The sequence below is a fragment of the Eptesicus fuscus genome, chromosome 11, assembly GCF_027574615.1.
Source record: "Eptesicus fuscus isolate TK198812 chromosome 11, DD_ASM_mEF_20220401, whole genome shotgun sequence".
Lineage (NCBI taxonomy): Eukaryota > Metazoa > Chordata > Mammalia > Chiroptera > Vespertilionidae > Eptesicus > Eptesicus fuscus.
In genome coordinates, this window is record NC_072483.1 from 38907830 (window position 1) to 38931864 (window position 24035).

Genomic DNA, 24035 nt, shown 5'->3' on the forward strand with positions numbered 1-24035 from the left:
TGGCTATCATCAACAAATCAACAAATGACAAGTGCTGGCAAGGATGCGGAGAAAAAGGAACCCTCATGCACTGCTGGTGGGAATGCAGACTGGTGCAACCACTGTGGAGAACAGTATGGAGTTTCCTCAAAAAACTGAAAATGGAACTCCCATTTGACCCAGTAATCCCACTTCTAGGAATATACCCCAAGAAACTAGAAACACCAATTAGAAAGGATATATGCAGCCCAATTTACAATAGCTAAGATTTGGCAACAGCCTAAATGCCCATCAGCAGATGACTGGATCAGAAAACTGTGGTACATCTACACAATGGAATACTACACTGCTATAAAAAAGAAGGAATTCTTACCATTTGCAGCAGCATGGATGGAACTGAAGAGCTTTATGATAAGTGAAATAAGCCAGGCAATGAAAGAAAAATACCACATGATCTCATTCATTTATGGAAAATAAAGAACATTATAACCTGATGAACAAAAAGATAGATACAGAGGCAATAAAGCACTGAACAGACTGTCAAATTAAAGCGGGAAGGCTGGGGAGTGTTAGGGAGGGGGAGAAAGAGATCAACCGAAGGACTTGTATGCATGCATATAAGCACAACCAATGGACACAAGACACTGGAGGGGTGGGATGAGGGCATGTGCCAGGAGGTAGGGGAGGCTGGGGGGAAGGTCAATGGGGAGAAAAAGGAGATATATGTACTATATGTAATACTTTAAATAATAAAATAAAATCAAAGAAAAAAAACCCCAGTTAATAAATAGTATATGTCAAACTAAAATGTTATAGGTAATGCATGTCTTAATGAAATTGATGTATCATAGACAAGTTAATATTAATTTAATATTGTTAGAATAAGTCAGGATTCAGCATGGATTATTCCCCCGCCCCATCCCCACCCCCCATTTTTTTTTTTTTTTTTTGGTAGTCATATGTGCTGAGAAACTCAGGTTGAAATTGCTGGTGCTCACCATAGTCAGTTACCCTCTCCTCTGAGTACACTGGGAAACCTTTCAGACTTCCTTAAGGCTGGACCATGTGACTAGTTCTGGCCAATGGTATATGAGTGGAAGTGCCATGTATTGCTTTAGGGCATCACTGGATAGCATGCAGCCCATATCTATGAGTTACTGCTTGTAAGTGAGCTGCCCTGGAGAGCCAATGAAATCATAGCAGGCTTTGCATGACCAAGAAGTTAACTTCTGAGTTTCGTTTCTAACCACTGACATTTAGAGGGTTTGTTCGCTTCCATAACATATCCTACCTTTGCCAACTAATATAGAAAATTTTTCATGTAAATAAATAGATGGGAATGAAAGGAGGTTTGTCATAGCTATACTAGAGGCCCGGTGCACAAAATTCGTGCATGGGTAGGGTCCCTAGGCCTGGCCGGTGATCAGGGCCAATCGGGGTCTTCCTTCCCCTGGCTGCCGGCCACCAGCCGCCAGCCAGAGCCTTCATTCTATGCCACCCCCTGGTGGTAAGCGCATGTCAAAGTGGGCAGTCGAACTTCCGATCAGTTGAACTCCCGAGAGGACAATTTGCGTATTAGCCTTTTATTATAGAAGACTAGTGGCTCTGTGCACGAAATTCATGCACGGGGGGTTCCCTCAGCTCAGCCTGCACCCTCTCCAATCGGGGACCCCTTGGAGAATGTCCGACCGCCGGTTTAGGCCCAATCCCTGTGGTCGGACATCCCTCTCGCAATCTGGGACTGCTGGCTCCTAACCGCTCATCTGCCTGCCTGCCTGATTACCCCTCACTGCCTCTGCTTGCCTGCCTGATTGCTCCTAACCCCGGAGCCACTGTGGAGAACAGTATGGAGTTTCCTCAAAAAACTGAAAATGGAACTCCCATTTGACCCAGTAATCCCACTTCTAGGAATATACCCCAAGAAACTAGAAACACCAATGTCTGCTAGCTCCTAACGGCCTCTGCCTTGGCCCCCACCACCATGGCTTTGTCTGGAAGGAAGTCGGACATCCGAAAGATGGCTGGTCGACCCAGTCTAATTAGCATATTACCCTTTTAGTAGTATAGATAGATTATATAGGATAGGTTTGCTTAAATGCGGGGGGGGCGGAGGAGGATCCTTTTTCATCAGGAGGAGATACTCTTGGCAGACAAAAATACATAATCCTTGTATCTGGACTGATAGCCAGCCATATGCACTGTACTGCCAAACTGGTCATTAAAAAAATTGAACCACTTTCTTACACCTTACACCAGTGATGGGCAACCTTTTGAGCTTGGTGTGTCAAACTTCGCCAAAAAACTGAGCATAACTCGGGTAGTGTGTCACTTTGAGGAAAAACATTATTTCGTGATATTTATAGTTTAAATAACATAAATGTATAATTGTTATATATAATTGTATTTAATAAACCAAAAACTAACTATTTAACTTACCTGCTTAGTGACTTCTTTGTTCATCCGTCAGTCGGTTTCTTTTGTTGGTCTTGATATTATTTAGCTTGTGTGGGGTGCCGTGAACTAAGATAAGTGAGGGGGAGGGGGAATTCTTTAACTAACCTGCCTATTAGTGACTTTTTTGTTGCTGAATTTCATTGGCTAAATCTTCCATTGAAGGTTGGTATTTTGTACACTTCAGGCCCAAGCAAGCGCTACTAACTTCATCTGTCAATCTGTTTCTTTTGTTGGTTTTGATATTATGTAACACTGAGAATAAGGCCTCACAAAAGTATGTAGAGGGAAAAATTGTGAGTAAAGCCATTGCTATATTTTTCAGGGTGCTAAAAGTGTCTGGTAGTCGGTTCCAGGCACTCCAAATTTCCTGTTCGTAGTGGCACTCCTCTTGATTCTCCAAGCGGCACCTTTCCAGATTCTCAAGCTTTGACCTCAAGTCGACAAACACCTGAGCCCAGATACTGTCTTGAAATTCTGCAAGTTGCATCTCCAAATCATCAATTTGCATCCATTGGAAACCATTTAATTCCAAACTACTGTAGACTACTACATCAGGATACTTAATTATTTTCATGGTCTGTTCTAGACTTCCAAATTGACTAAATCTATCACTAAACTGGTCAAGTAACGAGTCTAAAACATGCTGGTACTTCATATGCAAGAGTTCCATTTCATTTTGTACAGCTGCACTGGCCTTCTCAAAATACTTTGTTACTCGAGGAAAATACTTATAAGTTTTAGTTTCTACATCTCGCTTGAAAATTTTAACTTTACTTTCAAAAGCTTTTATGTATCCAAACATAACGTCAATACTTTTGCCAAAACCTTGTAACTTTAAGTTCAGTTCATTAATATGAACAGAGAGATCTGTAAAAAACATCAGGGTGTTGACCCACTTATCATCATTAAGCTGAGGAAAGTTTCCCAGATCCTTATCGTCAAGAAATACCTTAATTTCTTCAAAGCACTCCTCAAAGCGCTCAAGAACTTTGCCTCGGCTCAGCCATCTTACATTATTGTACATCAGCAGTCCACTGTAGGTGGAATCAACCTCCAGTAAAAGTGCCGAAAATTCTCACTTGTGAAGGGGGTGAGCAGCTATTAAACTAACTATTTTTGTAACAACTGACATTAAGTCATTTAAGTTGGTGAATCCTGCCTTGGCACATAAAGCCTCCTGATGGATAATACAATGAAAAGGCACAATCGGATGTCCAATAGCTTCTGTAAACAATTTGACAAATCCGACTTTCCCCCCCACCATATTTGGTGCCCCATCTGTCATCACTGACACAACTTTAGAGATATCAATGCTTAGGTCACGAAATGTTTGTATAACAACCTTACATATTTTGCTTCCTGATTTACTTGTTGACACTGATACTAACTTTATCAACTCTTCTCTCATTGTGAGACCATCAGAATATCGACCAATAATGGCCAACTGAGCATGTGATGTGACATCAGTAGTTTCATCAAGAGAGATCGAAAAATATTTACACTTCCTTATGTCTCTCTTTACTTGATGTTGTATGTTTGTGTTCAGTCTCATTATTCGGTCTTTTATGATATTTCTACTGAGTGGTAACTCAGATATTCTCTTAATAATTGCATCTTTATTCTGCATATCGTGAAATAGAACTGGTGCACATCTTAGGAGAGTTTCTTTAATAAATTCTCCCTCACTGAGCGCTTTTCCATGCTGAGCTATAAAGTGAGCAATGCTCAAACTTGCAGATGTTAAATTTGTAGAGCCTTTCATAAATTTAAGGATGGAATTAGATTGGCTCTTATAAAGGTGTAGCTGCCTGGAAATGTATTCCTTCCTTTCATCCTCACTTTTTTCCAAGAGCTGGGAATGATTAGTTTCAAAATGTCTATTTATATTCCATGTTCTGCTTACTACCATTTCAGTACATAGAACGCAAAATGATCTGCCATTTTTTTCTATAAAGCCATACATCTCTGTCCATGTCTCTTGAAAGGGTCAGCCGCTGCTACTACCACTTCCTTTACTTAACCTTAGTTTTTTATTTTTTGGGTTCTCCATCAGGGGGGCAGTGACAGAAGATAGAATTATAGATAGCTTGTTAGGCCTGCAGGCAATTAGGGGTTAACTAGCCTAACTAACCACAAAATGGTGCATATAACTGTCTTTTAGGAAAAGGCAGGGTTAATAAGCAGAAATAGGGTTTAATAAGGATGCACAACAGTAATAGTGGTGAAATGGAGTCTGCACTATGGAGCAAGATGGTGTTCCTTATGTGAATTAAAATGGCTGCCGCTATTTCTAATGGCAGGAAATGGCACCCATAGCACGCCACAAACACTCGCCTCTCCCAGCCTCCCCCTCACTTGTCTCAGTAATGATGGATTAGAAATCCATGACACCCCAGAACAGTAGATAATGGTTGCTGTGGTTAACTGTTATTTGGTTACTGGTAATGGCAGGGCCCCCAGAGATGTGTCCCCTGCTGCGTTCCGCTGCTCCCTGCTCTGCCGGCGGAAGTGAGGGCAAAGATCCTGGCTTAACCGGAAGTCCCAGAACTAGACTCTCTGTGCTGGACTTCTGTTGTTTTGGCCTACAGAACTCTGACACAGAGTGTCTAATAGGGGAGGATGAAACATTTGCGACTAGAGTCTTGGAGTTAGACTCTAACTCCAAGACTCTAGTCGCAAATGTTTCATCCTCAGGAGCAGCAAATGTTTCATCCTCGGCATGCGGCTGCCTCAGAGGCCGCGTGTCATCAGAAATGGCTACATGTGTCAGTGCTGACACACGTGTATAGGTTCGCCATCACTGCCTTACACCGAATAGCTGTTGCCCTTAAAATCCCTCCTCAGCCCCCATCTTAGGTTCTGCCTTTGCAGTTCACCCAGATTTGGTTCTGATTGGTCGGTTTCTATGCCAGTCAGCGTCTCTGGGTCTATCAATGGGCCTGATCAGAGAGGCGGGGCTGATCAGCAGCCGCAGCAAAGGCCTGAGAGAAAGAGAGGCGCGGCTGCTGGCCAGGCCCCCAGAGAAAGAGAGAGGCAAGGGCTGATCAACAGCTGCCACGGAGGTTATAGATCAGACCCTGCTTCTCTCTCCAGGCCTCTCTTCAGGCCTGATCCGCAGCCCCCTTGGCAGTCAGTGCTGGGTTGCCATGGCAACCCAGCGCTGACTTCTGGTCGGTCAAGCCTTCGGTCGTTTTGGATGTTATGGACCCTGGGTTTTTATATATTAGGATAACTCCATTATTTGAATTATTTTCTCATATGTGCCAAAAATCACAGTGATCATACATTAAAAATTATTTTCATCATCTATCAACTGACAATTTGATTATGTTCTTCTTGAATTTTGCTTAAAGTAAAGAACTGGAAACACTCAATTTGCAAAATAATTTGCTACCCAGTCATTAGAATGATTAACTGTCTGTCAATTTCTTAGAAGTAAAATTAAAAGGCATTAGAAATACCTTTCAAATGACTATTGATTATGCATACTATTCTTTCATTTATAAACACTTTATTTTATCTGATATACAAGGTAAGGATGGGAAAAATGAAATATTGTTAATTTCATTATACTTCAATAAATACTTTTTTTATTAAAATGTCTTTATCTTAATAAGTACTTTAATCAGAACACTAGAGTTGCAAATTTAGTTTATTCAACTAATGAAAAATATTCATCATAAAAACTTAATTGGTAAGGCCAGTTTTCATTGTCAAAACCGTGAGCCCAATAAGACAATGTTCAGAAAAAGTCTGATTTTATTTTTCAACTCAACAAGTATGCTATTACTCATCCTTAGAAATCTAAGATAGATAAATCTAAGAGCTCTGCCATGAGCTTTTTACCAGGATAAAGTTACGACATCAGATTTTTATCAATATCTACACTCTCCTTACTTTCACCAGATTTTCTTTCCAGGGGCTGGATGAAAGAAAGTCTTAAACAAGGTGGTTATCATCTCTGATGTTCCACTATACAATGCATATTAACTTAGAATATCCCAACATGGAATTGCTAACTCAACACTTCACTCTTAACAGAAAAATGTATGGACACAGGGAACACATGAGGCCGTGCACTGGGCTTATAAATCCTGTATTAGAAGATGCTGCACTGACATCTTTACTTTGAACATTTTTCTTTGGTGCCAGGGAGGCTTCCCCAAAGTGAAGGATCACAGTAAGATTTGGAGTAAAAGCCATGTCATTTTTTAAAGCTAAAGACAAGCATTTGTGCCAAGAGATGTAGGAACTAAGAATCAGTATGACACCATAATCTCAGGGTGTTCTCATGCAACCAATCCTAAGAAAGGTTGTATGAAGGTTAAAGATTCTGGAAACTAAGCTCCTTAAAAATACCCATGCCCCTCTGTCCCTTGGAAATCTTTATGCACCTTCAGGGTATGTGTCCTCAGTTTGAAGACTTAGCTACATAATTAATCAAACACGTATCCAAGTTAACTTCTTCAGAGGCAGGAGACCCACTGGAAGACTCCAAGGCTTTAGGAGATGGAGGCCTGACTAGGGAAGAACTGGGACTTGCCAATAACTGAATAAAACCAAGTCCCCCTACAAGCTCACTTCGGTGTGGAGGAGGAATGAACCTTTGCTTGTTAAACCACCAAGACTTTGGGATTGTTTGCTACAGCAGGTAGCCTCCCCTGACTAACAGAATAGCAGATGGTGCTGGACAGGGTCTCACTACTGCAGGGATGAAGTAGCCTTGTAGCCAAGAATTGCAATGTCCAGGTAGGGAATTGAATAGGAGTCACAACCAATTCTCCTGGGATTAGGTGGTGCCAGAGAGAGGCGGGATGGGGCCAAATCAAAGAGAATAGACTACAGGTTGCACCAAGTATAGACTTCATGGCAGATTCCAGCAGAATTCCCAAGAGTGGGGCCAAACAACTACCTTCAGTGGACACCAGGTAACACACATCCACAGTCAGTTATCATCTTCTCCCCCCAGTACCGCAAGGACACACCAAATTCTCATATATCCATCCAGCGTTTCGAGGAGGGAAAGGAAACTCCAAAAGACTGGACCTTTATCTAAAGACACCATCTAATCCATGCTTGATAGGGATGGGACCTTTCAATAGAAGAAACATTTAAACTGCAAGAAGACTGCTGGGATGGGAAGAGCCATTGGACTTAACAAGAAAAATCCAAGATTTTCCATTACCTAGAGTCTTAGAAAATAACTGATTTTTCTTTGGAGGGGGCACATTAATTATGCATAAAGTGTTTGTAACCCTGCTACTTTTTTCTTTTCAGGCTTCAGCTGTGAAATCAAGTTCAGATTAAAAATAGATATGGAAAAATGTTTATTAAAGTGCACATATATGAATAAAACAGACTACTTCAGTACTCTCTATTTCTGAACTTGCAGTATTGTGAAGGACTGCATGGTCTGTCCATAGGGACAGAGTCTCTGGAGATGTGGTTCAGTATCAAAGTACAGAGCATTGACAAGCAGTACAGTTTCTTTCTGCAGAACCAGTTTATGAATGACATACTTGGCCAAGTTGTTATGTGTGACTATTCCACTTCAACATAGCTTGACTGGAAGGATAATTGATTAGCTTTTTTTTTTTTTTTTTTTTTTTTTTACCAAGTCCACTGAAAAGACCAGAACAGAACTCTAATTTCACCTGATAGATTGTTAAATTGGGCTTTTATACTATCTGGTTAGTTCAAGCCAATCATTCTTTTGAGTCATAAATATACAACTGTCACATAATATAATATCTTAAAAAAAATAAAGTCTTCAAACTTACAAAAAATATGGAAGCTGATTGTTCCAGTGTGTAAACTACACACACAACAGTAGCAAAGAGCTGCTTTGGGAAGCTGTATTTACTGTTTCAAGCTATGGGGACTTCATTCTGAGGGCATGCTCTTCAGATTGTAGTTCTAATGATGATGGTTTGCCACTGAGAAACGTACTCATACCTTCTCCCGGAGCTCCACCTTGTGACTAGTGGCCACCAGCTTTGAGGCAGTTGGTTGTAATAACTAAAATGCACACTCTAGGGAGACCCTGATAACCCCCAGTTTTTCTCGATCCTGGGACCTTACTTAATATTCATAACCAATTGATATTTTCTGCTCCTGCATTTCTTTACTGGTTTACTGCCCATTTTCCTTCATTAAAAAAGAAGTGCCCTGAAAACAGAGATCTCATGGACCTGCTTACCCCAGTATCTCCAGTTTGTAGAATGGCACTTGGTTCTTAATAGGAATTCAATAAACATTTATGGACTGAGGAAACCCTTAAATATTGATGGTGAAGTCATGTTTCTTTATAATAAGTTAAGGAAGGAAGATAAAATCGGTCATTTTAAATTTACAGACGGTAGCATGCTTTTAATCATTATTTACCCACTGCACTTACTAGTTCGACACAATGGAGTTGGTTCCCTGGAACCACAGTTTACTAAACAGAACACTCCAAATAAACTCCCTTAAATAGCAAAGGGCTCTAAATTACTGCTGGAGATTACTTAGTGCTGCTCAACATATTCTTGAGTCTGGTTCTAATGGAACTATAATTCAGATCTTCAATTTTTCCCCTTTAAATTCAAGTTACATTCTACATTTTTTTTTGGTTGTTAGGAGTGTTAAATATTATTTTATACCTTTAGTTTTTAATAAAACCCATGAGTTTTAACAGGATTAAGATCTCAATAAATTTCTTTTAAGCTTATCTCTAAGATATTTTTAACTATCAAACTTAGTCATCATTTAATAATGGAATATTTTGGGCCACATTGTGTGGTTGTTTATGAAAGCATGCTGCTAACCAAGATTTTACTATTTAAAGAAAAGTAAATTTTCTTTTCTTTTAGTTTGAGAAATCAGAAGTAATAAAAATGAGCCACCCTAAATATTAGTTTAGAGCCCAGAACCTGTCACTTTTAAGCTTAGAAATCAGTATTTTCCAAACCCTGCTGTTAAAACTGATTGAATTAAAAAGATTGCATTAAAAACAGAGAAGAAACCTCACAGGAGGTTTTTCCTTTTCCTATCACATATAAGTTTACAGTTTTACATCCTCTCTTTTCATGGAATGAAAGTGGGTAAATGTCTAAATAGCTGAGTTCTAAAATTCCCCCCAAAATACTTGGTAGAAACATAGTAATGCAAAAACTGTTATTAACATTGGTTTGAGAGTTTTTGAGAGGGAGTTTCTTTTAATAGTTCTTGTTTTCAGAATAATAACCATTGTGTAATTTCCCCTTTGAAAGAATAGATCACAGTTGCGGGAAATGAATAAATCAACACCCATCTAATGTGGTTACAATTCACAGTATAATGGCATCTGGTGTGTAAAGAAAAATACAGATGAGGCTCTCCTTGTGGTCTTCTTTACTCGTCCTCATGACTGTGGCTTTCTCTGGCTTCATTACTGTTGGTCATTGTTCTCAAGATCTGAAATGAGAATATTTTCTTCCAAATGTACTGCACTGAAGTTGGTTGTGGGATAGTAAGGATTCCGAAACTCCACGAGCCTCCTGAAGGCACCACTGCTGTGCTTGTTTATGCAGAAGGCAAGTGTGGAAATGGCCAGAATTGCTATCAGTGTCAGCGCTACTGCCAATGGTACGATGCTGTGACTTGGTCCTGAAAGAAGATGAAAAAAAGGGAAAACTTCAATGGCAATGAAGTACAACAGACACCCTCACATAGTTACTTTCTATTTTATTACTTCTAAGAAAAATCAAAATGTTCTCTACTGCTCCAAACATACCTTTTCCTGGATGTTCCTTTGCCACGTGAATATCTAAAATTAAATACAAAAGAAAATGAGATGAAGTTTTTCTTTTAAGTCAGCAAAATGGTGTCATTATTTGTAGCAGGGCTCAGCAAACTATGGCCTATGGGTTAAATCTGGGCTTCTGTTTTTATAAGTAACTAGAGGCCTGGTGCACAAAATTCGTGCAGGGGAGAGGTGTTCAGCTCGGCCTGCACCCTCTCACAATCCAGGACTACTGGCTCCTAACTGCTTGCCTGCCTGCCTGCCTGCCTGCCTGCCTGATTGCCCCTAACCACTCTGCCTGCCTGCCTGATCGCCCCTAACTGCCTCTGCCTCTGCCCCCGCCACCGTGGCTTTGTCTGGAAAGTCATTCGGCTGTCCAGTCTAATTAGCATATTATGCTTTTATTAGTATAGATGTTTCATTGGAATTCAGCCACATTTCATTTCTGCATTGTGTGTGGCTGTTTTCATGCTATAGTGGCAGCAAGACAGAGACCATATGGCCCCCAGAGCCTGAAATAGTTTTATCTGGCCCTTTACAGGAAAAGTTTGCTGACCCCTGATTTACAGTAATCATTGTTAGTGCTTACAAACACATACACTGCCTTTTTTAAGCCAAGGAATTCCCATTCAGTCTCAGCACTGTGCATTTTGTTTGCAATAAAAATGTGAGTAAAATATATCTGAGTAATTCCTGAATATTTGGATTTTAAAAGCTTTAGATGCTAGGTGGGTCCACATTACATAGGGTGGAATCAAAATGAAGAATCACCCTCTGACTTTACCCACCTGCCTCCAGTTTACATATAAATCCTTTTTTCTCTTGACATGGGGATAACTGCCACACTCCTTCAGGGATCCTCAGGGCAACACACAGATGAGGTTTGATGTGGTCCATCTCTGGCTTCCGAATGCCCCAGTTTGACTGGTCTGTGGGAGTTCCATCAAACCACTTCATGGTTTTATCTGTGGAAAAATTGCCGATTTAAAAATGGCTGTGGGTTATCTAACCTACGAAGACTAGAATGAACCATAAAAAGCAGCCCCTAAATTTAATGAGATTCTCTCCTTATCTGGTGCTTTTAACTCAGTAAGTACAGTTATGAACTCACCTTGTGAACAACTCCCGATTCATTTTAATGTAGTTCCAATTTAGTTCACCGAGGATTTCATGTTTGCTAACATAAGTTTGGATTTTGAAATATTTCTTATCATTATAAGCAACTTAAGGAAATCATTTAATAAACTAAACTAATAACATAGAAAAAAATCCTTTGAAGTCCTAACATCTATGTCATTACAAAATGGCTCACTTTCTAAAAGAATTTTACAGTGAGTTTCTTTAAATAGCAAGCCAGTGGCATACCAAAGGGTGGGGCCATTGGAGAGTCCATCCATGTGTAGGAAATGAAGGGGTGCATTATCCGAAAAGGATTTAAAATCAACAATAAAACTAACTAAAAGTCAGTCAGCTTTTTATCACCATGTGCTAGAAATTCTAAATAATGTCAGTGATTGAAATAATACTGCTTGCCAGGGTAGACCCACCCTCTACTTTGGTACACCACTTGTTTTATAGGATTTGAGCTGTCCATACCACTTAAAATAATTGTATTCACTTATACTTTCAATAACCATAATTTAAATAAAGGAAAGAACACTATGCTCTCATTTGAATATAAACTTTGGTTGTTATGGGTAGCAAATAATTCTAGTAGCATAATTCATCACTGAAACACTAAACAAATTTAATACTATTTACTTTTTCATTGCTTTTATTACTGCTAAAATTATTAAATCATCAGACAAAAAATTAGATTGCTTACCAAATGTTACCATCACACTCTATTGTGCTTTTTAACACCCAGAAACCTGGTTTTGGTGTCTATGACTCAGTCTGTGAACATAAAGTTCCAGTCAAGCATCTTCATGTACATAAACTTGTTTGTTTGTTTTCATTTGGGGTTATTTCACAGGAAAGGATAGTATAGAGAAAAGCGTTAGCAATGTTTTTGTTTGTTTGTTTTTTGGAAGAAATGGCTTTAACACGTGTGCTATATTTACAGCAAATCTATCCAAGGAGAGTTTTCTGGTTTGTAGAGGCCGTTTTCACCAACCTTGACCACCATGTGCTTATTCATGCTCTCTCCCCTTTTCTACACCAATTACTTACTGTCATCATCAAACTGAGCATTCAACCAAACCATCCGGACAGAAGAAACAAAAGCAGAAAGCTCTTCTAGGAGAAATGAATTTTCAGCCTCATCCTTGATTGTCAAAAGATTCGATCCTGTAAAAGACAAACAGCAAATGAACAAATACTTGTGTTTACATGTAAATACAATTTTAAAAATGTCTCCCATACCATAATTTGTAAAGCTCAGGCTTAGAAAAGCGAAAATTTCCAGTGTATGTAATTGATTTTTGGTGAAAAATGTTAAAGCAAAACCACATTTATTAAGAGATACAAGTTTTAATCTCAGAAGTAAAAGCATAGAATATTAATTTTAGGGAACATAAAAAATCTGTAATTCAAAAGCATTCAAAAAGAACATTTTTTTTTTGTGGGGGGGGAAGTACAGTATTTTGAGACATCATCTTAAGTTTTAAAGTTTTATACTGGACATTTAATCCTATATAATAAAAGCCTAATATGCTAACTGTCTGGTCTACTGGTCTGGTGGGCAGTTCAACCAATCAAAGCATAATATGCTAATGATATACTAAGGCCACTCAACTGCTTGCTATGATGTGCACTGACCACCAGGGGTCAGACGCTCAATGCAGGAGCTTCCCCGTGGTGGTCAGTGTGCTCCCACAGGGGGAGCGCTGCTCAACCAGAAGCCGGGCTCATGGCTGGCGAGTGCAACGGCAGTGGTGGAAGCCTCTCCCCACTCTGTTGCAGGCAGGCGGTAAGGAGCAAGGGGTCCAGGACTGCAAGAGCCCTGGACTGCGAGAGGGATGTCTGATATCCCCCGAGGAGTCCTGGACTGCGAGAAGGCGCAGGCAGGGCTGAAGGACCCCACCCGTGCATGAATTCGTGCACCAGGCCTTTAGTTTCATATATTAGCCATCCTCCAAATAAACGTAATACTATTTATTTTTTCAGTGTTTTTATTGCTGCTAAAATCACTAAATCATGAGACAAAAAATTAGATTGTTTAATAAAATATCATGAAGAAACACATTGACATAGCCCATGGTCCCAGACAATAGTGTGGTGAGGGCCTGGGGTGGGGCGGGAGCCGGGTGGAGGGGATAAAAGGGGAAAACAGGGGGACATCTATAATACTCTCAAAAATAAAAATAAATTTTAAAAAAGAAGGAACACATTGAAAGTATGTTACCATCACAAAAGAATTACCTTCCTTTTTGCAAAATTCATGAGCAGCTTCAAAACTCATACTGTCTAGGACTGTAGAAAAACTGTAGCAATTACTTTTGAATTTTATCCAAGGAATAGATGTTTCAGAGCACAGCTCTGGGTGTCCAAATGGTCTTGTTTCTATAAACAAAAATCAGTCATGATTTCAGTGTGGTGACTGAGTTGGGATGAATATCGCATTACATTCTATGAAAGACCAAGATAAATATATGTAATGAGATTTTCATGGTAATAGTCTGAAGAGTGGTTTAATATACATGATTACAAAACTAGGACTGGTTTATAGCATTTCTAGCAGAAATAACCTTTACCTACACATAACAGGGTATAGAGGCTTACCCTGGGTAAAGTGGCTGACTTTCATGTTTACCATTAGTATCATGGGATATGATTCTTAGGAATACTGGCAGCTGAATGAAACTTGCAAAAGGCAATTCCAAAGGCAATGTACAAAATTTATTACATTCAGTGCTGAATATTATAGACTTAGCAAATCCTTACCTGCTAATCAACCTATTAGAGAAAATAATGCATTCAATCATGTATCACATCACATCACATCACATCACATCACATCACATCACATCACATCACATCACATAACACAGGGAAATTTGGGGTGGACTTTGCTTCGGAGGGCACGCACAAGAGTCAGACACATCACGCTGAGATCCTAGGTAGGTGGCTGTGGGCCTGATATGTAACCTCCCTATACTTTGGTTTCTTTGTCTACAAAAGAGATCTAACGACAACATCTTTCTTACAGCTTGAGAAGTTTAAGTTGAGATAGTGCCTGATGCTTCTAAAGCACTCAATAAATGCAGTGATGTTGAAAGGGAAGGCTAACTCTTGTGGTGTTTTAGAAGCAGAATTGTCTTTTCCAAAGTATGACTTTTATCCTGAATTATTTTGATCTGAAGTTACATAAAGTGCATGCTATTTGACTTATAATATTCAGAATGTAAAAAGTAAATGCACTTTTACTAAATGAGAGATTCAAAAAGAGACCAACTGGTGTTAAGGAACTCTATGTACACCACAGCAATCAAAGGAACAGGGTCTGGTATGATGGGATACACAACACACCAGAAAGCAAGGAAACTTGTCTGCTACTACTGGGGCTGTTGATGGACATCTGTGAGATCTTCAAGAAGCTATTTAATGCTCTGAATTTGTTTCATACAGGTGAACTTTAAGTATAATGAGATGTTATTATCATCTTAACATTTAAATATATATGTGATATAGACATAAATATCATTGCCATTATTATCACAATAACTCTAGAATCCTATTCATTGTTGACCTAAACATAAACCCCAGTCTGGCATTCAAGGTCGTCCATTCTCCTAACCCACATTTCTAGCTGATTTCATACCTCTCCCTTAACCATAATTTGTGATGTAGGAAAATCTCAATATCAGCTTTGCCCTATACATGCTCAGTCCTTTCTTCCCTCCCTGTCTTTGTCCAACCTTTTCTGCTCAAGATGTCCCATCATTGCCTCATTTACATCCCGCCCATTCTTCAAGGGAAATCTCCTCAGTCAAGTCCTTCAAGAAGTCTTTCTACGTTTTCCAAGTGGATATGATGTGATTTTTTTCTTGCTAACCCCCACAACACTTGCTACCTCTCATATTGTTTGGTAGCCCTGCCTTGTATAACAGTTATTTGTCTGTACATCACCTACCAGACCAAAGGCTTCTTGAGGCAGACACTCCTTACTACTCTTCCTCATAGCTCCTGCTTAGCACACTGCCTTGCATACAGTAGGTGCACAGTACCTATGTTTTTAGTTGAATAGAATTGAACCTACCAGTAGGTACATGACAAATGGCTCCTTGCAGAAATGTCTCACAGGCTGTGCTACTCCAGCACCCATTGGTGTCAGCAAAAACACAGTCACCCAGCAAGGATGACTCATCCTCTTTCCAAAAAGTGAAGGAGGATTTGGTGCCATCTGACCAGTCAAAACTGAGACCATTCTGTGGAGGGAAACGGAGCCATCATTTCCTTGCCAAGACTTCTGTTTGGACATCACCCAATGCTTTTTGGGCATCCCTCACTCCACACACAGATTTGTATTTCCACATCTTAGATGTCTATTTCAGGGGGTCTAGGACAGCTTGTGAATATGGCCTGACAAAAAAAGAACATCTGCCTCAAGAGATGTCTTCTTTAGTTTTGGGGAATCCTTGGCTCCCTGCCACCATAACTTCCCAGCAAGCAATCAGAGTGAAGTTGGATCAATACCTTGTTCTTTACACCAAAATAAATTTCAGATTGATCAAAGATTCAAACATAAAATTGAACATATAGAAGTGCTAAAGAAAACTTGGCTAAATATTTTATACTCTCAGTGTGGGAAAAATCTTTCCAAGTCTGATAGAAAATCCAGAGGCCATAAAGCAAAAATCGACTGCATAAGTTAAAACATTCTGCAATATGAAAACACAGTCAACAACCATAAACACCATCCTTTCACCTATCACACTGGCAAGGATTAAAATTTTGAGATATTCAGTGTTGGCAAAGATGTGAAAAAACTAGATGTTATCATACACTAATGTTGGCATGTAAATTACAGGTACTACTTGTTAAAATTCAAAGTGTACTTAGCAACTTCACTTCTGGGAACTGATCCTACCTGCAAAGGATATTTGTTGTGCATTGTTGGTTATTGTGAAAACTGGGACGAACCCAGATATCCATTCAGAGGAGAATTGTTTAATAAAGTGTGATATATCCTTACATGTGTTAGATTTTTATGTACTGACATTGAAAGCTGTACAAGGTATCCTATATAATAAGAGAGGAATATGCTAATTATCCATTACACTGTAATGTCATGACCAATCTACAAGTGTTGGAGAGCTACAGGAGGGCGGGGCAGTGGGTGGAAAGCTACAGGAGGGCACAGGGAGCTATGAGCAGTGGAGAGCTACTAGCGACGGTGGGCGGGTGGCCAGCTGAGGCAAGCTGCAGCAAGCTACTCACTCATGGATTCGTGCAAAGAGCTACTAGTATTAAATAAAAAAAGCAAATTTAAAGATAGCATATCTAGTAAGTTCTCATTTGTATTTAAAAAACAATATACATATTCATCCATTACATTTACATATATGTGCCTATACAGAAAATTTCTAAATGACACACCAGAAATGGTTAACAGTGATTGACTTTGGGGAGTAGCACTAGAGGTCATGACAGAATTGATTTACTTTTCACTAATTTGAGTGTGTGATATTTTTATTAAAGAAAAAAGAAAACGTACAAAACAAAACAAAACAACTTACTCTCCAAACTACATTCCCAGAGGAGAAAAATAACCTACATGGTAAATGTCAAGAGATACTGAAGTTATTAATAGCCAAATTTCTAAACAGGAAGTATGATTCGTTTCTCTTGGGAAATTCTTAAATGCAACAAATTACCCAAATAAAGGTGCCTGAGTGTAGGATGTGTTCCAGTGCATGAGGAAGCATCTTGAAATTTCTCAGAAAATTTCATAGAACCTTTGAAGGGCATTAATTTCCAGAAACTAGGCAAGTGAATATTTAAGAAGGTGTTCATATATTGTGGTCATAGGCTGCTCATAAGGTTGGTCAGTAGTTACTCCATAAACCAATTACCTAAATGTTACATTTACTATTATTTCTGGGGAAATTTTTTTCTGTGCTAATTTCAGTGGCTAGCCTACTGAGGAAGTAGATGTGAAACGGAACGAGGTGAGGATTGTCCAAGGGATCTGAGGACACCTACATCTGCAGTGAAGAGTCCAATCCAGTGGGCATGTCCTAGCCGGCTGAGGATGACAGTGAGGAAGGACTGGTGATACTGATCTGTAATGCTGACCAGTTCTGCTCCATGCAGCAGGCAGGCTCTTATTGCTGTGTACCAAGTCATATTTGCACTGATTATTTTGTAAGTTCTGTTTCCATAGTCCAAGGTGTTGGGGATTGGGTACATATCAGATGTATTTACACCATGTCCAGAAGTATCTAGAACAAGAACAACAACAAAAATCATTAGTAGCATCTGGAGGAGGCAGGGGGAGGCAAAGCTTAGCATGGGAAGCTGCCACAATGGTCCCTGCTGTTGTTAACAGCAGCGCTTTTCTTCTCAGAATTGACGACTTCAAACTGAGGACACTACCTGAAAGCACAGGTGATGCTAAAGAATTCAAAAACTTAGGACATTTAATGAATGAGTTTCTTTAAAAAATATAAACCTATAGTAAATGTCATTTCTAGAAGGTTTCCCGTTTTGAACATCTTTTGTCAAACTGACCAAGCTGGTGGAATGCATGTGACCTCAGGTAGGTTTCCTTCTGCTGGATCTCCTTGGCCTAACACATGTGCTCTGGCAGAACTTAATACTTACAAGAGAATGTTCGCATATGCCACATCATCATATACTGCACTGCAGACATAATTACAAGTGAGCATTCTCAAATATAACACTTTATTAAACTTTTCAGACTTTATGATCGTTATCATGTTTAATGTTTACATGTATACATACATTGTATAAAGAAGCTTAACAATTAATTAACACTTAGAAATACAGCCCAGCTGGCATGACTCAGTGGTTGAGCATCTACCTATGAACCAGGAGGTCACAGTTCGATTCTTTGAAAGTCAGTGGTTCTGCTTTCTACTTCTGAGATCTTTTTTAGGAAGATATAATTTTATTTTATTTACTTTTTAAAATATTTTTTATTGATTTCAGAAAGGAAGGGAGAGAGAGAGAGAGAGAGAGAGAGAGAGAGAGAGAGAGAGAGAGAAACATCAATGATGAGAGAGAATCATCCATTGGCTGCCTCCTGCATGCCACACACTAGTGATTGAGCCCGGCTTTTTGTTCTGTCTTATATTATGTACTTGATAGGCTACATTTTGAGAAATTAAAATAAAAAAACAAGGTAAGGGTTTCTTAAGTGTCTGATCCAAAGTGGCTTGGATTTTGTTCTCTATATTGGTTTCACTCCATTTGGGCTTGAAAAGGAGCATGGTAAGGTGTGGACAGGTCAGAAGACCTGTGACTCAACTCTAGTCCTGACCCTACATGGCTAAGCAACCTTGGGAAATTAGTTAATCTCTCAAAGCCTCACATTTACAGTCTGTAAGGTTACTAAGATCTCCTAAGAGGGGTGTGGGTAGAATTCATTGAGATCTCTACAAAGAGCACTTACGCTGGTACCTGGGATATAGTAGGCACTCAATAAATGTTGCTTCTTGCTCCCCTCTCCTCCTGTTGTCACAATCTTCCAAATAAAAATGAAAAAGTGGGAATTCAACTTTTACCTGAAAATGTTACCTCAATGCATGTTATAAAACCAAAGTGAAATTAACCAAGTAAATTGTGATGGACCACACTTTTATCATGTTTATTTTTGCTAGAAGTCTGTTTGTTAGCCTAAGTTATTTAGGATGAAGTGTAAGGCTATTTATATAAAATCAAATATCTAGTTTAAAATGTTAACAATTAGTAAAATTAAAGTAACTAAAATTTTTTGTATATGTGATCCAAGCACCCATTTAACTGTGTTCCCCCACTAAGTTGTACATCTGTATTTTCACCTATATGAATTTCTCCTTATGTAGTTGATTCCATCAGGTTTCAAAATATAAGTGACTTTGAGCAACATGATTTTGCCACTCATTTCCCTGAAAAAGAAAGATCCATTGGAAACCAAGTTCCAAATTGGGGGTGTTGACTTTGCCCTTGACTCTCTTTTTATTCAGACATTTTATTCTTTCGTGCAGATTAGAATTTGAGTAATCACTGTAGACTATAAGAATTTGAGTAGTTGAATAATATGGTTTGGAAATAATAATAAAAGAGTCATTATTTATTAAACATATATAACCCCATATATACAGAAAGTCTGTGAAATAGTTATTATTCTATTTTATAGAGGCAGAAGTCAAGGTTCAGAGAAGAAAAGAAACTTGACTGACCACTTATTTACAGAGGTAGGGTAGGAACCCAGTGTGAGCTCCAGAGCCCACGCTCTCCACCACCACTACTCTATACTATCTCCAAAAGAACATATACATTGTTCGTTCCCAAATATCAAAGAGAGAAAGTGGTCAGGAGTACATTTCTAGAAGAGATCAACCTCAAGGTCGTGGAATAAAATAATTGTATTTAATTTGAGTGTGTTACTTATCTTTTCCAATCCTCAAGTTCCTCATTTGTAAAATGGGGAGACTTTTATCTACTTCCTAGATTCGTCATGAGGATTTTATGACATAATGCATATAAAGCCAAGGCACAGCGCCAGGTACATCATAAGTATGCAAAGACATGGCACATTGGAATTACTTTTTTCCCTGCAAGACTCCGCTCTTCTCATAATTCTCTTGCTATAACTGATCTGGTATTTCTTTCAGTTCCCAACCACTATTGTGATTGATACCAGTGAACCAGGAAACAGGGCTTCCCTGGAGCTGCTTTTCCAAGGATGGGTTAATACTTAACGTCATTAAAGGGTCCACATGTGTGCAACAGTAAGAGCTATAATTCCTATTGCAAGTAAGCATATATACTAGGTTGCCCAGAGTTCCACACAGCTCCAGACACAAAGTATGGCCTTCTAGGGTTGCATAGTACAAGGAAGCCTAGCCCTCAGTGAAAGCATGAGCTATGAGCTATTGTTGTTGTCCTCACTTACAGGGCATCCACACTGTTCATGGACTGCATTGGTTACTTGTGGTAATATGGTTTTATTACTTCACACCACAAGTCATCTGGTGTTGTCACCATCAGATCAAGAAACATGCTGCATGCCATGTTTCGTTACAAAGACCGTTTTTGGCATTCCAAGACAGGAGGAAGTATTGAGTTGGTTTCTTTCCTTGATTCTTTTTTTTTAAAAATACATTTTTATTAATTTCAGAGAGAAAGGGAGAGGGAGAGAGATAGAAACATCAATGATGAGCGAGAATCATTGATTGGCTGCCTCCTGCACGCCCCCTACTGGGATCAAGCCCGCAACCCCGGGCATGTGCCCTTGACCAGAATCGAACATGGGACCCTTTAGTCTGCAGGCCAATGCTCTATCCACTAAGCCAAACCAGCTAGGGCTTCTTGATTCTTTTCCAGCATTTAGCAATTCTTTTAATTGCCTGAACAGACATATAATCCCAGAACAAAGCAATAATACCTTTCCATATGACCAAATGGATGCCTAAACTTGGCCATCATTCATGTCGTCTTTACAGTCTGTAGAACCCCACTAGAGGGCGTAATCCTGGGTTAGCAGAAATTAAATGACTATATGTATGTAAATATCAAAAAAAAATCAGTGCCTGGCACTGTTAGCCCTGAAACTGTCAGTTATACAGCATGTAAAACAAAATGGAAAAGAAGAGTGAACCATATAAATGAAAGGAATAAAGAAGCAAATATTTCTTACCCTGCATTTTCTCACAAACAAACCCATAACCTTCTTTTCCACAGTCTTCAAAATACCATTTTCCAGTGAAATGAAAATTAGTATTACTTGACAGCAAAGCACAGAGAGGAATGTGCTTTTGAACTTCGGTGGTGTTATGACTTGGAATCTAAAAGAATAGATTTTTCTTAAAGGTAACGTATAACATTATCATAACACTGACATTTTTATTAAGGACATAATTTTAAAAATTCAAACACCATTTTTCTTTTGTTTGCATTTAATAAATCTGTTCATAGATCACTTCATAACCTAAGACATAAATAATTCTTGTGATGAGTAAAGTAATTGCATTTATAGAATATGTGAAAATTATATAGTTACATTATTAAAATTAATATATTAATAATTGAATAATAAAAATTTATGCCTATAAAATATAAGAAGTATAAAAAAAGTTTAGTAAATAAGCCTCGAGTAAAATCTCTTGCCAATTTCTAAAAAGTAAATCTTAAAACTTACATTTATTATATCAAATGGAGACCAGTTAGAATATGCCACAGGCTTTCCACTTAGCCATTTTTCATAATCATCATTTTGTAGCCCTATCCACACATCAGTGGTCTGTCCATAAAGATTCATAGTAATGAAAGCTGAAAAATAAGAATACATTATAAATTTCAATACTTTATAAACCATTTGGGTAATCAGCCAATTCTGTTTATAGCTATGATTTTATTTAAATGACATCAAGACTTAATTACCAGTCAATTGTCAGAATTTGTTATTTTGTCCTTATTAAGGTAATGCAGTCTTTCACTTTTGTTTCAGTTTAAATTGACAGAAATTAGCTGGCGAAGCCTGGGATTTCATCGTATCATTAACAAAACAATTTCCAATGTTCATTCAATGCCTTTCTTAACAAAAGACAATTTATTTGCTATATTTATATTAAGTATATAATTGCCTAAGTATCTAATAAAAGTTCATAGGTGAATCTAAAGGAATCTAAAAAATTATGCCATGCAATTACAATAGACTTTACTCAGATTATTTTAGCCCTTTGAAATACAGATCAGATCTATGTCTTTATTCTCTTTACTGCTACTGGTGAGACAAAAGGTTCCAAACCAACAGTTTATAAGCAATGCAGTGCACGAACTTTTATAGATGTCATGATCTAAACCTTATAGGTAAAACTGGAAAATTCATGAAAATATTGATTTGGAAATGTTAGTATTTTGAGGGACTAGTTTAATAAATACTTGAATAAAAATAGTTATTTTTGCCTGATGAACATTGACTACCTTGCTCCACCTCGTTTTCAATGGTGACCAGTGTCCCCCCTTCTTCGACACAGAAATCTTGAGCAGACGTCCAGTTCTTCAAACCACTTGGGCCTTTGGGGATTTTCACCAAAAGGCACTATAAAAAAATGTCAAAAAAACACACCAAAACTTCCGTTCATTTCCATATTTTTATAATGAATTAAACATTTCCCAAAGACACAGCGGATCAGCCTTGAAAATTCTTTATAATTTTTTTGCTCAGAAATGACTCCAGTATTTAAATTCACTATGAACTTGGAATCAGCCATGTGGTCAGCAAGTGCATGAGGAAGAGCCAGAAAAAAACCCACAAAACCCACAAAAAAAGTCCCATGGAAAGAGAAGCTAGGGCAGGACCTAGGGAACCCAGGAAGAATACACAAAGGGGAGGGTGGCCAACATTGCTAAATGGAACACAGAAGGAAAGCTGTGGGATTTGGCAGTGAGAACTGATTTTTGCTCATGAGAGAATCCGTCCGGGTGTAGCAGGGGTTACTCATTACAGGAAGAGAAATGGAGCAGTAACTACCAGGCAGGACAGGCCGAGTTGAAGAAAAGCTTCCACTCCCAAAGCTCAGTAAAACTTAAACATGTTAGTAGGGCCAGATGGAGTCAATCAGGCGGGGGAGGGAGAGGGAGAGGGAGAGGGAGAGGGAGAGGGAGAGGGAGAGGGAGAGGGAGAGGGAGAGGGAGAGGGAGAGGGAGAGGGAGAGGGAGAGAAAGGATATAACAACAGATCAGGCTAAATTCCAGAGAAGTCAGGATAGACTTTATGCAAAGGGTACTCCATGGGGATATTCTCTCATCAATGAACATAAACAACTCTGGTTATTAATAGGTCAGATTTCAAGATCTTGCCATTGACAAAATCCCAACTACAAGATAATTCTAGGGTAGCATGGTATCCTTCCCTTGAGAGAGCTTCCTTTCCCATCCTCCTCTGGAATGACATCCTAACCCATTTTTCCTTAATTTCTAAATTTTTCTGCCTCCCATTCCTCCCCCTGTCATAAATTCCTTCAAAAGCAGAGACTAAATGCTGTCCCTCTTTGAACATCACAACAAAGAAGGTCACCAATTAATATGTATGGAATGAAATACAACCCAATGGAATTTGAAATTGCAGTCAAATGACATTGTGAGATATTCTAGATTTAGTCTAGTGGCTCTCAAATGGGGCCACTTTGTCCCTCAGGGGATATTCTGATAATATCTGGAGACATTTTTGGTGTCACATCTTAAAGTGGGGGGACTGCTATAGGCAACTAGTGAGTAGAGATCAGGGAGGCTGCTGAACATTCTCTAATGCACAGGTCAGCCCCCCAGAACAAAGAATCCTCCAGCCCCAAATGTCAATAGTGCCTCGGTAATTCTTTTCAGGACTCAGGTCTGATCATGTCACTCTTTAGTGCAAACCCTTCAGTGATTTCCCACTGTTCTTAGTATAAAAAGCCTGAAGTTGAGTTACCAACTAAGAGAGGAAGTAAGTAATTTTCAATTCTGGTTCCTTTTACCTTGTTTGATTCACAAAGAAGCAGAATTGGTTATAAAAGATTTTAATTTTACAACAACTGCCTTTTTATCTATTTCCTTCATTTTTCCTCTTTCCTCTAATTACAAATTCCAAAGAGAGGCACATACTAATTATTAGGAAGTCTTATCATTTAATGTGAATTCACCTTGTATTCAGATAGTCACACTAATGAACCATTCATAAATACCAATG

At 38.8% G+C, this 24035-nt stretch overlaps 1 protein-coding gene across 4 annotated transcripts in view; it reads right to left on the minus strand.

The window, feature by feature from the left end:
- Positions 1-6067: 6067 nt before the first annotated feature.
- The window catches only part of PLA2R1 (phospholipase A2 receptor 1), a 112980-nt gene continuing 95012 nt past the window's right edge, over positions 6068-24035 (minus strand). For all 4 annotated transcript variants that reach the window (XM_054722926.1, XM_054722925.1, XM_028141133.2 and 1 more), the window contains 10 exons: positions 22289-22406; positions 21504-21634; positions 21003-21150; positions 17342-17580; positions 15396-15564; positions 13559-13699; positions 12368-12484; positions 10984-11160; positions 10187-10219; positions 6068-10059 (listed from right to left, as the gene is read on the minus strand). In XM_054722926.1, coding sequence (XP_054578901.1) covers positions 9842-10059; positions 10187-10219; positions 10984-11160; positions 12368-12484; positions 13559-13699; positions 15396-15564; positions 17342-17580; positions 21003-21150; positions 21504-21634; positions 22289-22406 — 1491 coding nt within the window. In that variant the 3' untranslated portion in view covers positions 6068-9841. The remainder of the gene's footprint in view (positions 10060-10186; positions 10220-10983; positions 11161-12367; positions 12485-13558; positions 13700-15395; positions 15565-17341; positions 17581-21002; positions 21151-21503; positions 21635-22288; positions 22407-24035) is intronic.